The following is a 17,341-nucleotide window of genomic DNA, read 5'->3' as shown; positions in this document are numbered from 1 at the left end:
CTGCTAATTTTATACTGAGATATAAGATAGCAGGTCCGTGAGTAACATTCAATTGACTCTGCTTTCTCATAAACTGACTCGATTTTGTCATGCTTGTGTAACTCATCACCCACTAGACCTAATGTTATGTGTTTTGGAACCTTTGATTTCCTGGTCACACACTTTATTCACTTTAAGGAGCTCTGTACCTTGTGGAGAGAGTATCATGATCCCTAGTTCCCCTTTTCCTTCAGAGAGTAACTCACTGTTCAGGATACAGCTTCTCCTTCAGGTCAGCTCCAGATTCAGGGTTTCCACACGCCAGTTTATTTTATATAAACACTATCAAGAATCACCTTAGCTCTTCCTTTGTGATAACTGGTCTTGAAAAAAATAGCCTTCCCTTTCCCATGAGTAGCTCTTGAAAGTGTCCAATTCTTTGTAGAAATAGCATTTCACACCATGGCAAACTGTTTTAGAAACAAGACATACTAATACACCTAAGTCTTTATTTATTTGGCTCTAGGAAGAATTTGCATGAAAATGAGCCTATATGGCAAGTACAGAATGTACTGTAACAGCACCAGAGAGGTACATCCTCTCTGCTCTACAGAGCCTCAATGTTTAATACATACATGTGACGTTAGTAATAAAACCAGATAGTCCAGGAAGAAAGGAGCCCTTTAGGAAAAACTCAGTTTAGAGTGACTTTTCAAATTGACCATTCCTCTTCATATACTTAAATTCAAATAACAGATACATTCACAGGCCCAAATATTGGCATAGAATAAAATCATGTTCATTTATTTTTCTGCATCTTAGAATTTTAGAAAGCATAAAATTAAATACGTTGAATGTAATAAATTCATCCATACAAGTGCAAGTCTCCAGCTATAATGCATTTTATGGCAGATTTATCATTTAAAAAATGTACCAGTAAATCAAAAAAGAGGGAGTATGTCCATTTAACTTTTATTGAAGTGTATGTAGGAGGTCTTCAGAAATCAAATATGAGCATGAAGATATGGCCAAACATAAAATCTATCAAATTCAGTGAAAAGTTGCTGACTTTAAATAGTAGTTGTAAGAATGACCAATATATATTCCTTGTTAACAACCCTTCACTCTACAGTAAAAAAAAAAAAAGAAAATTCAGTAAACATTCTTTCCTAAGGTAGTTTCCCTTATATAATCAGTGATTTATCCATTTCTTTGTATACACAAATTTGTTGAACATACCAATCAGTGGTTCTCACAATTGAAAAATAAAAGCACAAAAAAGTTTACACTCTTGTACAGGTAAATAAAAGATCACCTTGAATTAAACTGGATCTCCTTAAGGGTGTAGTATAGTTTCAGTTTCATTACCTATTACATAATTAGTTTCTTACATACAAATATTGACATATTTGGCTTGTGCTTCAAAGCCTCTGCATCTATGAAGTCCATATCAATGCAGCTCACAATTTGAAGTCACTGGGGAGTTCTTTACTGCTGCTGGGTTTGACCTGATCATGCATTAGAGTCTCCTCAGCACCGGCTGTGGCACTGCACATCTCCGAGGCATCATCGGCATCAGGGTCCAAGTCTTCAGGACAGGGAAGTTTCAGCAGCTCTTCTCGGAGCTGAGCAGTGTGACGCTACGCAGGGGAAAATGAGTGATGTTAGAACTGTAAACCCTGGGATACTAGCACAACATCATTGGAGGGAAGAATTGAGTTCAAAACAAAACCCAAAGCATTAGGTCTACAAATATTTATTAAGACCTTCCTTAAGCTAGCTGCTCTAACAGGCAGTGAACAAAGTTGGCACAAATCTCTAACCTCAAAGCAACTGACGCTGCTGATAAGCCCTGAGTACTGAGTAGCATGCCCACACACCCTACCAATGCCCCAACACCTGTAACAAAAACAGCATTACTAATGACTTAGAGGACACCAGTCATTTGCCATATATAGTTTTAAATTAAAGAGAATAACATATTGACTTGTAATACACGCTGCCTCTGACTAAAATTTTTGAGAGACAGTCCATAAATTAAAATAAAACCACTGTTATTTTAGTGAATAAAAACAGTATTTATCAGGTACTAGGCCCTATGTAAAACGTTTGAAATGTTTCATACTCATTGCCTCATGTAATGCTTGGCTTACACGTTATAAATAATTTAATCATCAGAATTTTAAAAAATGTAAGCAAATGAAAAAGAAGATCTAGAGAGAGTACATAACTTTGTATTACCCCATACTGCCATTTAGGGAAGGATATAGAGATGTTAACAGAGAGTGGTTGGTTGTTTACAAACATTAAGTTTTAGTTTATAAATTTCTAGTGGGAGAGAAATGACCTCAAATCTCACACCAAGGGCTTTGAAAATTAGTTATGTCAATAGCTGACTTTGAAAATTAACCAACATTTATAAAACAAGGCACTGTGCTCAACAGTAACAATGTAAAAGCAACGTGTAAAATAAGGAGGACACAGCTGGATAAAAAGAGCTGACTGTACTAGGCCATTTTATCGAAGGGACTTGAGCATCTGTGGATTTTGGTATTTGCAGGGGATCCTGGAACCAATCCCCTGTGGATATGGAGGACCAACTATATGATCTCTGATTTTACAGAGCCTAAACTTTGGTTAGAAGTAGAAGACATATAAGCAAGATAAGACAACTACACATTTGCAGCCATTTTTAAGGTTTCAAAGTATATTTACATACTGGTAACTCGAAATTTTTCTAGCCCCAATTTCCCTTCCACCATGGACAACAGAAGAAAACACTAACTACGGAAGAAGAAAAAAAAAAAAGGACAATTATGAAGGCCCAGTTGAGGTGGGAATACTATGCCTTTATTGTGAAATTAAACTGAACAGCTGCATACTTTTCTCAAGTAGCACTCAGCAGCAAAAGTATACCTGAGATGATATAAATTTGGACTGATTCAGGATAGAGATTTCCAAATCAGGGCATTACAGAAACAACAAAGAATAAGAATTTGAGATAAAAACAAGACACTGGCTGAAATAACAAAGCAAAAGAAGCTGGACTTTAGCCACTGAGGTTTTGTGTAAGGGAAAGATATATCTAAACACACACTTGGGGAGGATCAACCTGGTTATGCACCAAAGAACTGGAAGGGGGAGAACAAGAGTTGAGGAAGACTGATTGAGCTATGGGAACTGAGAATAATGGGGAGGAGAATCCCCGTAGGAAGGCAGCACTGACAGGACCTAGCACTGACCAGGTAGGTATACTAGATGAAGCCAGAGTTAAATAAAATCTGAAGATTTTAAGACAGAGAAAAGTTGTTTAAAATTAAGAAAATACATGGGACTTCCCTGGTGGCGCAGTGGTTAAGAATCCGCCTGCCAGTGCAGGGGACACGGGTTCGAGCCCTGGTCCGAGAAGATCCCACATGCCGCGGAGGAACTAATCCCATGTGCCACAACTACTCAGCCTGCGCGCTAGAGCCCACGTGCCACAACTACTGAAGCCTGCGCACCTAGAGCCTGTGCTCCACACCAAGAGAAGCCACCGCAATGAGAAGCCCGCGCACCGCAACGAAGAGTAGCCCCCGCTCACCACAACTAGAGAAAGCCTGCGCGCAACAAAGACCAAACGCAGCCAAAAATAAATAAATAAATACATTTTTTTTAAAAAAGTAAAAAAAAAAAAAAAAAAAATTAAGAAAATACAGAAAGTTATAAAATTCGATTGAAGGAAAGATAAGTTCTCTGTTTTAGATCTTCAACAGAGAGTGATGACAGGGCATTCAAGTAAAAATGCCAGTAATATGACTCTGAGAAAGCTAGGAGCAGACAACTGTTTGCAAAGTCACTTTTAAAGAGAAAATGGCCAATGTCAGGGGTATAGATACAATGATAGAGAAACAGAATAAAATGGTCCTAAGGGCCAAATAGTAAGGCTTCAGGTACACAATCATTCAGGAGAAGGGGAAAGAAAAAACAAGCTGAAAGAATTAAGAGTGTGAGAAGAGGAGCCAAGATAGCCCACAGATGAAAAGTATAGAGAAAAAAAACACATTAGACCAGTGTTAGGACTGTTTTTATTAAGTAGGCAACAGTGTTACAAGAGATTATACTGAAATCATCTAATTTAAAAGTCAAGGCAAGTTTCCATGAAGTGAAATTTAAGCTGAAAACTGAATGGAAGTGAGCCAGTAGAGCAGGTGAAAGTAAGCATCTGTAAAGGCCTGGAGGGGAGAGAGACGCACAGAGGGGAGAGAGGTGTGTAGACAGCAGAGCCAGGGTCACTGGCTTTGAGAACTGGATAGTGGGTAACTTTCGTAGAATGGAAATTCAACTGCAAAACGTTGATTGGTGAGAGGGTTACTTAAAAATGGAGGCAAAAGTGTTAACAGCTCTAGTTTTTGTAGTAAAAGGAGAGAAACATTTTTATAATAACAGGGGCAAAATAAAACTAGCTTAAGGGGATGCAAATGTTAAGGAGAAAAAAAATTTTCTTTTTAAAGGTTTTTATAATGGAAAATCTCAAACATATACAGAAGTAAGCAGAATATAAAATAAACTCCAATGACTCTATCACCGAGCTTCAACATTTATCAACTCAGAGCTAGTCTTCTTTCATCTATATCCCCACCACTTTTCTCATTTTGTTTTGAACCAAACCCCAGATATTGTATGGTTTTACATTCATAAATATTTCTGTATGTAACCTGAAAAATAGGGACATTAAAAAAATTCACCAATAAAAAAAACTAATAATCCTTATCATTATCATCTAATCATTTTTTAAAATTTATTTATTTATTTATTTATTTATGGCTGTGTTGGGTCCTTGTTTCTGTGCGAGGGCTTTCTCTAGTTGCGGCAAGTGGGGGCCACTCTTCATCGCGGTGTGCGGGCCTCTCACTATCGCGGCCTCTCTTGTTGCGAAGCACAGGCTCCAGACGCGCAGGCTCAGCAATTGTGGCTCACGGGCATAATCGCTCCGCGGCATGTGGGATCTTCCCAGACCAGGGCTCGAACCCGTGTCCCCTGCACTGGCAGGCAGATTCTCAACCACTGCACCACCAGGGAAGCCCCCATCTAATCATTTTAAGTGAAGATACTTTTAAAGTTAGAAGGAAAGGAGCCAGTAGAGATGACCATAATCAGTGGAGGGTAAAAGGAACAGAGGTGAGTAAAGACAGGTATCTCCCAAGGCAGGGAAAAAAGGGTGGCCTTTGAAGGTATGATTCCCACATAAAAAAAAAAAAAGTCTCCAAAACCATCACGTACTACATTTCCATTCTGTGAACGCCCAAGTGGAAAACAACAGCTCACCTCCCCCAAAACAGGATTGTATCACAGACGCTTAAACACCAATCAGCTGTTGGAGGCTCTGCAGCTACCATCTCCCTCATTACTCCAAGTAATAAAATTCTGGAAGGTAAGAGGCTCAGGGAAAAGCTAATGCAAACTGTCACGGAGCACATTTTGTTGCCATCATTGTCAAACAACTCTATGAAACTCTGTTGGCTCAGCCCCCATACTCATTTTTAATTTTAGGAACTGTCACTTCATTGTCAAAAGGAATGTATCTTTTCTATAGAGTTTTGGGTAACCTCTGAACTTAATAAATTTAATGTTTCTTTCTAGCGGTCCTCACGGTTCTGTCAGTGAATATATGACTCTTCTTTTAAAGCCACCAACAAGGCTCCTGTTAGGGAGGGTTACTCACCTTGAGAGCTGCTGCATGGTGAGACATGGTCCTGCCTACCCGCTTATCACTGCTGTGCTGCTGGATGTCTGCAATCCACTCCTCACACTGGGCCATGATCTCAACTCTTTTCAAGTAAAAATGTTTATGTATAACCTTAAGAATAAACCAAGCAAGAGAACAAAATGTGATCGGGTCAGAATTTAAAAGACAAAGTATGTGGCATTACAAAAACATGAAATTTAAAAGACATGGCATTTTTTTTCTCTGCACAAAACCCAATGTGGTGAACACTCTACATTATTAACAGGGAAGAATCAGGATTATGACATCAGATGACTTGTGTTGAAATACCCAGTTCTATAAGCAGAAAATAATGCCCAATCCCACTCAGACATTTCAGTAGTTAATCCTATCCAGAGAACATAAGACATCTATAAAACAATAGAGTCAGAAGGCAAATGTAAATAAATAACCAGGAGAAAAAGTACTGACAACAGAAAAACTGTCAGTTTCTATCTTTCGAAGAGAACTCAAAGAACATTTAGTTGAGTAAAGAGATTCTCAATCACAGGCATTCACACAGAAATCAGAACATAGCCCAAAATAGGCAATATTATTACTTTCTTAATTTTGTCTTCTGGTTAACTTATGAACAAGATTTTATTTTATGACGTTTAATAATGTGCTAAATAATAATGTGATAAATGTGCTTTACATTTCAGATTTTTAAAATTCTTTCTTTGAAAAACTGAGTGAAATTTCTGTGTATGTAGTAAAAGTCAATTTTTGACAAATTTAAGCTAGAAAACAGATCATTTTGGAATTATTATTCTGTACTCTGGGTGAGCTGCTTACTACGTTGCCCAATGAGCTTGTCTCCTCTAAAGAAAAGGCAATAATACCTACAAGGGAAAAATCATTACGAAAAACTGGAAACAGACGTAAAACACCAATAAGTTACTGAGTTTGATGCATACAGGGATACAAAAATGAGTACGAAACAACCTGACACGAAGAACCATGATAACCACAGAATAAGATGGGAGATGAGTGCACAAGAAAAAGATACGTTTTGAAAAATACAAAACAACAACAATAAAAAACAAAAACAAATCCCATGAAATTAAAAAAGTAGCAGGCCACAACTGATTGGGAAAATTAGAAAAGCATTCATGGACAAGGGGTACCCCTTTAATGTGAGCTACGTTCTAAAAGATGAGAAAGAATTATTGTTTCAAATTATACTTATTTCCTTTTTGTAAAAGTCATGTCCCCACTCTGAGTCCCCTGTGTTAGCAGTTTATTCTTCCAGAAAACAAAACAAAACAAAACTTTAAGCATGAACCAACAAATTACACTGACTGACTGTGTATACTTACAAATTTCTTTCAATACATTTAAAAACTGACGTTTAACATATACAGAAAAGTGCCCAAATCATGTGTATAACTGAACACATTTTCCCACAGTGAACACAAGAAAACAACCTCTACTTAGATAAGAAACATAACATTACCAAGCACGCCGGAAGACCCCCTTGTGCTACTTCTTACCATTAATCCTCATCCAAAAGTATACACTATACTAACTTCTTTAAGTCTGAGTTTAACTCAGTTTTGAACTTTTATAAATAGAATCATATAGAAAGTACTCTTGTGCCTGGCTTCTTATGCTCTTTATTGTGTTTATGATATTTGTCCATCTTAATGTGTGAAGGAGTTCACTCATTTACACTGCTGTATTCCACTTTATGAAAATTCCATAATTTCTCCATTCATTCTGCTGATCAGACTGTTTCCAATTTTTGGCAATGTTATGAACATTCTCTACACCCAATATGTACACAACTGCTATTGAGCATATACCAAGGAATGGAATTGCTAGTCATAAAGCATATATTAAGCTTATTACCTGAAAGTATTGATATATTAGAAAGTATTGATATATCAGAGCTCCAGTTGTTCCACAACCTAACATTTGGTATCAAAAGCCTTTGAACTCTTAAGAGATGCTGAAGGATAGGCAGACAGGAGCCAGACAATGCAGAGTTTTGAAGGCTACGGTAAGGACTCCGTGTTTTCCTCTTCATTTAATGGGAAGTCAATGGAGTGAGATGATCTGATTACGCGTGGAGAACCATTGTAGAAGGACCAAGTGGAAGCAGCGAAATCAGAAAACTACTTCAACAATTCAAGCAATAGGTAACGGTAGCTTGATTTTTTGTTTGTTTGGTTTTTAAAAAATATTTATTTATTTATTTGGTTGCACCAGGTCTTTTTTTTTTTTTTTAATAAATAAATTTATTTATTTATTTTTGGCTGCGTTGGGTCTTCATTGTTGCACGTGGGCTTTCTCTAGTTGTGGGGAGCAGGGGCTACTCTTTGTTGTGGTGCATGGGCTTCTCATTGTGGTGGCTTCTCTTGTTGCGGAGCATGGGCTCTAGATGTGTGGGCTTCAGTAGTCGTGGCATGCGGGCTCAGTAGTCGTGGCATGCAGGCTCAGTAGTTGTGGCTCGCGGGCTCTAGAGTGCAGGCTCACTAGTTGTGGTGCAGGGGCTTAGTTGCTCCACGGCATGCGGGATCTTCCCGGACCAGGGATCGAACCCGTGTCCCCTGAGTTGGCAGGCAGATTCTTAACCCATGTGCTACCAGGGAAGTCCCTGCGCCGGGTCTTAGTTGCGGCAGGCGGGCTCCTTAGTTGTGGCTTGCTGGCTCCTTAGTTGCAGCATGCATGTGGGATCTAGTTCCCTGATCAGGGATCAAACCTGGGCCCCCGCATTGGCAGCGCAGTCTTAATCACTGCGCCACCAGGGAAGTCCCGGTAATGGGAGCTTGAAATAGGCTGGCCATGGTGAAGATTTAATTAATTAATTAATTAGTTAGTTAATTAATTAATTAATTGAAGTACAGTTGATTTACAATGTTGTGTCCGTTTCTGGATACAGCAAAGTAATTCAGTTACACATATACATACATATTCTTTTCCATTATGATTTATTACAGAACACTGAATATAGTTCCCTGTACTATATGGTAGAACCTTGTTGTTTATCTATTTTATATACAGTAGTTTGTATTTGCTAATTCCAAACTCCTACTTTATCCCTCCCCCACTCCCTCTCCCCTTTGGTAACCATAAGTTTGTTTTCTGTGTCTGCGAGTCTGTTTCTGTTTTGTAAATAAGTTCATTTTAGATTTAAGTTCAGTTAGATTCCACATATAAGTGACATCATATGGTATTTGTCTTTCTCTGACTTACTTCACTTAGTATGATAATCTCTAGGTCCATCCTTGTTGCTACATATGGCATTATTTCATTTTTTTTTATGGATGAGTAGTATTCCATTGCATATATACCACATCTTTATCCATTCATCTATCAATGGACATTTAGGTTGCTTCCATGTCTTGGCTATTGTAAATAGTGTGGCCGTGAACACTGGGGTGCATGTATCATTTTTTTAAAATTAATTTATTTATTTTTGGCTGCGTTAGGTCTTCGTTGCTGTGCGTGGGGCTTTCTCTAGTTGTGGCGAGCGGGTGCTACTCTTCGTTGTGGTGCACGGGCTTCTCACTGCAGTGGCTTTTCTTGTTGCGGAGCATGGGCTCTAGGTTTGCAGGTTTTAGAGCACAGGCTCAGTAGTTGTGGCGCACAGGCATCGTTGCCCTACGGCATGTGGGAACTTCCCGGACCAGGGCTTGAACTCGTGTCCCTTGCATTGGCAGGCGGATTCTTAACCACTGCGCCACCAGGGAAGCCCTGCATGTATCTTTTTGAATTAGAGTTTTCTCTGGATATATGCCCAGGAGTGGGATTGCTGGATCATATGGCAACTCTATTTTTAGTTTTTTAAGGACCCTCCACACTGTTTTCCATAGTGGGTGCACCAATTTACATTCCCACCAACAGTGTAGGAGGGTTCCCTTTTCTCCACACGCTCTCCAGAATTTGTTATTTGTAGATTTTTTGATGATGGCCACTCTGACCAGTGTGAGGTGGTACCCCACTGTAGTTCTGATTTGCACTTCTCTAATAATTAGCAATACTAAGCATCTTTTCATATGCTTCTTGGCCATCTCTATGCCTTCTTTGGAGAAATGTCTCTTTAGGTCTTCTGCCCATTTTTTTGACTGGGTTGTTTTTTTGTTATTGAGCTGTATGAGCTGTTTGTATATTTTGGAAATTAAGCCCTTGTTGGTCACTGCGAAAATATATTTTATCATCAAATTTTGATTATGCTTTGAATGGTGGAGCGAAATTTGTCAACAGACTGAATGTGGTATGTGAGTAAAAGAATGAAGCCACACGTGGTTAGGGTTTTGGGTTTAGACCATGGTGCTTTTACTGAGAGAAGAAAGGAAGGAAGAATCAAGAGAGCAGTTTTGCAGTGTTAAGTTTGAGGTGGTTATTATACATTCTAGTAGACTTGTCAAGTAGTTTACATATCTGGATACATTATTTGAGTCTTAAGGGCACTAAGAAATTAATTTATGATACAAACAGAAGGAATATAAGTTTATCAAGGGCAGGAACTGACTTTCACTTTTCCTTGAGTTCAGAGTACCTTAGGGCAGTACCTAGTAACAGCTGATATTCCACACGGCTGCCAAATGAATTACTTAATGTAAGTAACCCAAACTTGAAAAGGGACAGAACATTATGCTTAAGAGTACAAAGAAATGCATGTTTGTATTTCCTGTAATATTAGGAAAAGTAATTACCCACAGCCTTGAATACAAGCCTTTGCAAAAGTAAAATACCCAACTATGTCATTCAAAGTGCAAATTCATTTAGTAATAACAAAAGGAAGAAACGTTTTTACATTCCTTCAGAGTATATTCATCGATACTATTTAATGAGGAGAGCTTCGCGTGTGATGCTACATAGAGTTCACACATAATATTTGCTTAACTGTATTAAAGACCAATTTTCTATCAGGTAAATATGCCAATTCTTCCTCTAAAGTGTTGTGTTTCTAGCACAACCTAAGAAACTAATGATCAAGGGAAACAATTTAGGAAAGAAAAATGTTTCATGACAGAGTTAAAGTAAGATGTGATGAAGTAATCTGATGTGACAAGTAAAAAATACAATCATATTTTAGGCAGACTAAGGAGAGATAACTAAGTACAGGAAAAGAACCACACTTCAGGATGTGGTAAAATGAAAGCACGTGACAGTATCAAGACTGGTTTCAGAAACTAAGTTCAACTTTTCCTAAAGAAAAGAAAATGTCTTTTTCTTCAATTTCACACACAGATATTAGTATAAGGGCAAAGTTTCTATCTGCAAGACAACTAGAAAGTATCTTAATCTCTAATAAAAAAGAATATTTTTATGAAGAATATTTTAGTAACATGTTCTAGCATATACTAACATAACTAGCACAGTATGCTAGTAGAACGGTAGCCATGAAAAATAAAGAATTAATAAAACTGTCCAAAAATATAGTCAGATGCCTTTTAGGAAGTAAGTGGTTTAAAAAATTCTTCCGTACTATATTACTACTGATTTTTCATGACTAAAAACAAGAGTAAACTTTAGTATACCACAGATATAAAGGGAAGTATAATACCTAAACTATATTCTATTATGTCTTTAATAAAGTATTTCATTAATTTTATTAAACATACCTCTTTAAAACATGGTGAAGGGTTTCTGATTTGTTCTAGCATTGCCCACTTAACCGTTGCTTGTCGAATGTTTCCATCATATTCTCGAGAACTCTGTGTGCCACTGGGAGTGCCTCTAGACCGTTCATATCCTGGTTCATTAAAATAAGGCTCAGCTACTAATATAAGGGACTGAACAGACACCAACACCTGAGAACCAAAGAAATAAAGAATAGTTATGATAGGACATTTTTACTACCAGTAAACTAATACCTTGCTTTATCAACTAGGAGTGCCTTTTAATATGTGCTTCCACATAATTTTATCACCATAAAATTGATGTTAATAATTGACACTGAAATACTTTATTATTAGAGCAAAATTAAAATAGGTACAGTAGAATCTTATATAATATTTATATATATGTTTTGAATCCTTGAAAGAGAAAAATAGGTATGAAGATCCTATTTCCTGAAACTACTGAAAAAAACACTTGCTTATCAACATCCCATACCAATTTAGACATCATTTTGCTCGAACTGTCCTTACTCTTAAAGGGCATAAAGCTAACAATGTACTCCTAACAATACTCACCTGTAAGGAAAACTACACATGACGCAGTCTTTACTTTCATTCCAAGGAAAATTTACTTTCACGGTATCACAAAAATATTACCAGAAGCTTTCAATGGCAAGATGACATGGCTCTAAGACCACCTCTGACCCCCTACTTACATACCAGAAGGTCTGTTTTTCTAGATATAACCAATATTGAGAGTTCACTCTTAGTTAATATAGTACTGCTTGCTAATATACGTATATAACTGGCTAATATGACATCTTTGGAGGCAGGAAAATATTAGCTATAATCTGCCCACTTCATAAATGAAAAACAATTAGCAGCAGTTGCATTTTCATTAGGAAAGATGATTAAACAACATCAAGGATATGCACCTTAGAAGTCAAGAGATATATTTTCTTAAAAAATTTAAAAAATGGAAACTTGAACCTGAAATATATGACCTATGAATACACAAAGTTAAATATGACCTGAAGTAACCATGTTACTGAGGCCAAGGTCAACTACAGAAAAAAAAATTAACCTGTATAATTCTGGGGCAAAGATCTCATAATTTTTAAACTTACTGAAACTAAATATATCACTAAAGGAAAGTGATTTCCCTTAGCTATATACTTTCCCCCAACTCAAATCTGACACTTCTGAAATAATCTTCCAGGGCATATTTGTTAGTTCCTTTCCTCTTCCCTTTTAAATAATCTTCCTCTTATATGAGTAGGGTATATTCCCATTATCTACAAAGGCGGAGAAAGAAATTTTGTAACATAGGATTCAGTTACTTACTTAACCTCACCTCCTTTGAGACAAAATATAGTTTTATAAATCTCAAGCAGCTGGAGATTCAAACAATTTACAAACTACTTCAGATTCATAACACATTTGGTTTTTTAAAAGAGCTAAACTATATACAGGAAATGAAAAATAGATGCTTTGTGTATAGAACAAAGAAAACTACATTTGAGAAATAAATTTGAGTTTAACGTTGTCTGCTAAAAAAACTGAACTATAACATCTGCATTTGATAACAAATAAATTAGCAGAGATTGGTATTTCTTGGAATTAAATTCAAAGTATAATTTATAACACGTGCTCTTTTATCACTGGGTGACATTATTATTTACTTTTTATGGGCATCTTCTATTTACTTTTTAAACATGTACTTTTTAGGAAATATATAAATGCCACTTTATTTTTCTTTGGTGAACTCAGCTATTTAGGAGTCAAAATATTCATTTTATGGAATTTCTGGAGCCTTGAATTATCTGACCTACTTACTCATTTTATTTCACAGCACACTTTATTGCAGCCCATAAAACACTCCCATGAAAAACCAGTAAATAAATCCTTGGGAAGAGGATTTCTCTTTTTTTAAAAGGATTTGATTTTCAATATTCTAAATTAATAGGATTTATCTAACTCTGAGAAACACTATATTTTGAAGTCAGAGAGACCAAGGTAGGCAGAATAACTTTATCCCCTCAGAATCCATTTTTTGGTCATCTGTAAGTAGAAATAATACCTACTTACATTATAGGATGACTGTGAGAATTAAATAAGGGGTTGAGGGGTGTAAAACAGTAGGGCTCATAAGTGTAATTAATACACAACAGCTATTCTTTCGTGGAGTGAAAATGACAGCATACACCCAGAAGATAGCAAAATGCAAAACAAAATCACTTCTACTCTAAAAACAATATATTTTAACTTATGTAATAGGGATATGCAAAAAAGCAGTCAGCATGAGTTCCATTTTGATCAACAAAGCTTAATTAAAAGAGCTCCCTGGATCAAACCAAAAAACAAACAAACCAAAAAAACCCAATATTCATCATAGCCACATCTGGCTAAAGTGTTTCCTTAGAATGAGTTGAAAATGAGTTGGTAATTAACAGAAAAATATCTATTACGTACCATAATATACTATATATATAAGTTATACTTAATAATAAACAGAATATATTTTCATTCCATAGTGTAAGTTCACCAATTCTTAGTCAGTTCTTTGACATTTTCATAAAGTCAAGAGTCAAAAAAGCTTTTATTCATAGGCTGAATTTACAGTCCCTCTCTTCTTTAGCTTTATGTTAGCATCCACAAAACTGCAAGATGTTCTCATTATAATTTATTCAGAGGCTGACTAAATCAAGAAACATATAACAGCTTCCTTTCACTGTCTGTGTCAAACAAAAATTTTAACCCTACCAGGCCATAACCAGTCAGCAATCTTGCCTCCTATGAATGCCTTTATTTTCAAATTATAACTTGTCAGAAGATTTAATTCTTTGACCTGGTCTGGTATGTTAAAAATTTTTATTATAGATATTTCAAACACAGGAAAGTACAGAGTATACAATCCAAAATATCTGCAACAAGAAACTATGTTATACAAACTAATAACTTGTTTAGGGTAATGGAAAGAAACAGTCTTAGTTAAAAATGCTTTTAGCCTTTCAAAATAGTAAGTATCTTCCTCTATGGAAAATTATGCTGCTATTGAGTAGAACTATAATCAGTGGCTGATTTCCAGAACTTTCCATTTTAAGAAAAATGGTAGTATTTATATATTATTATATTATAAATATATTTATAAATGGTTGATTATGTGACATTAAATATGTTTAACTCCTCTTGCACATGACATCTTTATTAACATCCAACTGGAACAAACTATTCATAAGGCATTAATATGTATTTTAGGTAGATTATAGCAACATTAAAAACCAGTCACATATGGGAATTCACTGGTGGCACAGTGATTAAGAATCCGTCTGCCAATGCAGGGGACACGGGTTCGCGCCCTGGTCCGGGAAGATCCCACATGCCGTGGAGCAACTAAGGCCGTCCGTCACAACTACTGACCCTGCGCTCTAGAGCCCACGAGCCACAACTACTGAGCCTGTGTGCCACGACTACTGAAGCCCACGCGCCTAGAGCCTGTGTTCCGCAACAAGAGAAGCCACCGCAATGAGAAGCTTGCGCACCGCAACGAAGAGTAGCTCCCGCTCGCCACAACTAGTGAAAGCCCGTGCGCAGCAACAAAGACCCCACGTAGCCAAGAATAAATAAAATTTAAAAAGTAAAGAAATTAAGTAATTTTTCCTAAGGCTCTGTAGTCTGCCTCTGAAGAACGAATCTAATAGACAACAAAGGGCAATGTGTTCCCACCTAGATGCATTTGTTTCTAGTATGACGTTTATAAAGCAGTATAACACACACAAAAAAAAAACAGGCCAATATTTCTTAGAAATATGGATACAAAAATCCTCAAGAAAAATACTAGCAAACTGGGACTTCCCTGGCGGTCCAGTGGTTAGGACTCGGCGCTTTCACTGCCTGGGCCCGGGTTCAATCCCTGGTTGGGGAACTAAGAACCTGCAAGCCGCTCAGCATGGCCTATATATATATACACACACTAGCAAACAATCCAGTTACATACAAAAAGAATTACACACCATAACCAACTGAGCTTTATCCCAGGAAAGCAAAGTTGGTTTATATTAAAAAATTAATACATCATATTAATAGAATAAAAAATAAGAATAATACAATCATTTCAATAGATGCAGAGAAAGCATTTGACAAAATCCAACAACCGTTCATGTTAAAATACTCATATAGGGCTTCCCTGGTGGCGCAGTGGTTGAGAATCTGCCTGCCAATGCAGGGGATGCGGGTTCGAGCCCTGGTCTGGGAAGATCCCACATGCCGCGGAGCAACTAGGCCCGTGAGCCACAACTACTGAGCCTGCGCGACTGGAGCCTGTGCTCCGCACAAGAGAGGCCACGATAGTGAAAGGCCCGCGCACCGCGATGAAGAGTGGCCCCCACTTGCCGCAACTAGAGAAAGCCCTCGCACAGAAACGAAGACCCAACACAGCCATAAATTAAAAAAAAAAAAAAAAAAAATACTCATATATACACTACCAAACGTAAAATAGATAGCTAGTGAGAAGCAGCCGCATAGCACAGGGAGATCAGCTTGGTGGTTTGTGACCACCTAGAGGTGTGGGATAGGGAGGGTGGGAGGGAGGGAGACGCAAGAGGGAAGATATGGGAACATATGTATATGTATAACTGATTCACTTTGTTATAAAGCAGAAACTAACACACCATTGTAAAGCAATTATACTCCAATAAAGATGTTAAAAAAAAAAAATACTCAAGAAACTAGTAGAGGGGAATGTCCTCAACATGATGAAGGGAATTTATGAAAAATCCACAGCTATTATCACACTCAATGGGGAAAGACTGAAAGTCTTCCCCTAAGATCTGGAGAAAACAAGGCGATTCACTCTTGCCACAGAAAAGATATAGCCTCTCTTGTTCTTGCTCAAGTCAATTTTGTCACAGATCTGGAAATCTATATTCAGTAAACCATCTAAAATGTAAAGAAAGTCATATAATAAGTAAAACTAAAATAATAAAAGTGAAATATTTAGTCAATAGTGGTGAAATAGTTCAATTATACTATATGAACTCAAAAGATTATTACATAGCATTTACAAATTATAAAATTGTAAACTGGGAAGATGGATATGCTCTAATGTTAGGTGAACAAAGCAATATACAAATAATTATCTACTATGTTAATTATGACTATGTAAACTATGTATATGACAAAAAACCTTAAAGGGAAAATACAGAAAAGATCATACTTTATGTGTAGTAAGTTTTCAAAGTTGTAAAATTTAAACACTTCAGAATAAGTTTCTTTATTTCATAGGATTTTTGGTATATATTAGACATACAGATAATATAAAAGTTAAAAGCAAATCCAATTTTAAACTAAAAAACTTTGAAAACTGTAAATTTATTTTTAAAACTACATAAATCCAACAAAAATTTCAAAAATTGATTCCAATTCTCAGGTAAGTCTAATTTACTTCATGAAAAACAGGATATCTCTGAGTTTCCTTTCAGAGTAAAACTCATCATAAAAATAGTTTCTGTTGACAAGAGTAACATACATGTAGAAAAATATTTTAAGGTTTTTGAACTAGAATTGACAATCATTTCTTTTTTAGTTTTTTAAATTGAACTATAGTTGATTTACAATGTTGTTTTAGCTTCTGGTGTACAGCAAAGTGAATACATATATTCTTTTCATATTCTTTTCCATTATAGGTTATTACAAGATATTGAATATAGATCCCTGTGCTATACAGTAGGACCTTGTTATTTATCTATTTTATATATAGTAGCCTATAGCTGCTAATCCCAAACTCCTAATTTATCCCTCCCCCTACATAATCATTTCTCAAAGAAGTATTATAGTTACTTGGGGGAACATTCTAGTAACTTCCTTAGTTACTTTGCATGAATCATATAATCTCTGTTTTTCTTGAGTCTCCATATTAGCACAAAGGAAAAACTTATATTACAGTACTATTTCTTTAATTCATGGGGCTGCTTCAAGGTCTTTTCAGAGAACCTAAAAAAGTCACATCCTAAAGAATGATTTTTCATATCTCTTTTACCTAATTCAA

At 36.5% G+C, this 17,341-nt stretch overlaps 1 protein-coding gene across 1 annotated transcript in view; it reads right to left on the bottom strand.

Annotated features, from left to right (window-relative positions):
- Positions 1-484: 484 nt before the first annotated feature.
- BIRC6 (baculoviral IAP repeat containing 6) overlaps positions 485-17,341 on the bottom strand; it is a 242,855-nt gene continuing 225,998 nt past the window's right edge. Inside the window, 3 exon segments of the mRNA XM_061168520.1 lie at positions 485-1,619; positions 5,684-5,818; positions 11,299-11,487. Of these exon segments, the coding sequence (XP_061024503.1) occupies positions 1,440-1,619; positions 5,684-5,818; positions 11,299-11,487 (504 nt within the window). The 3' untranslated portion in view covers positions 485-1,439.

Source organism: Eubalaena glacialis, chromosome 14 (assembly GCF_028564815.1).
Source record: "Eubalaena glacialis isolate mEubGla1 chromosome 14, mEubGla1.1.hap2.+ XY, whole genome shotgun sequence".
Taxonomy (NCBI): Eukaryota; Metazoa; Chordata; class Mammalia; order Artiodactyla; family Balaenidae; genus Eubalaena; species Eubalaena glacialis.
The sequence above is the reverse complement of the archived record's forward strand: the minus strand, read 5'-3'. Positions and strand labels throughout refer to the sequence as shown.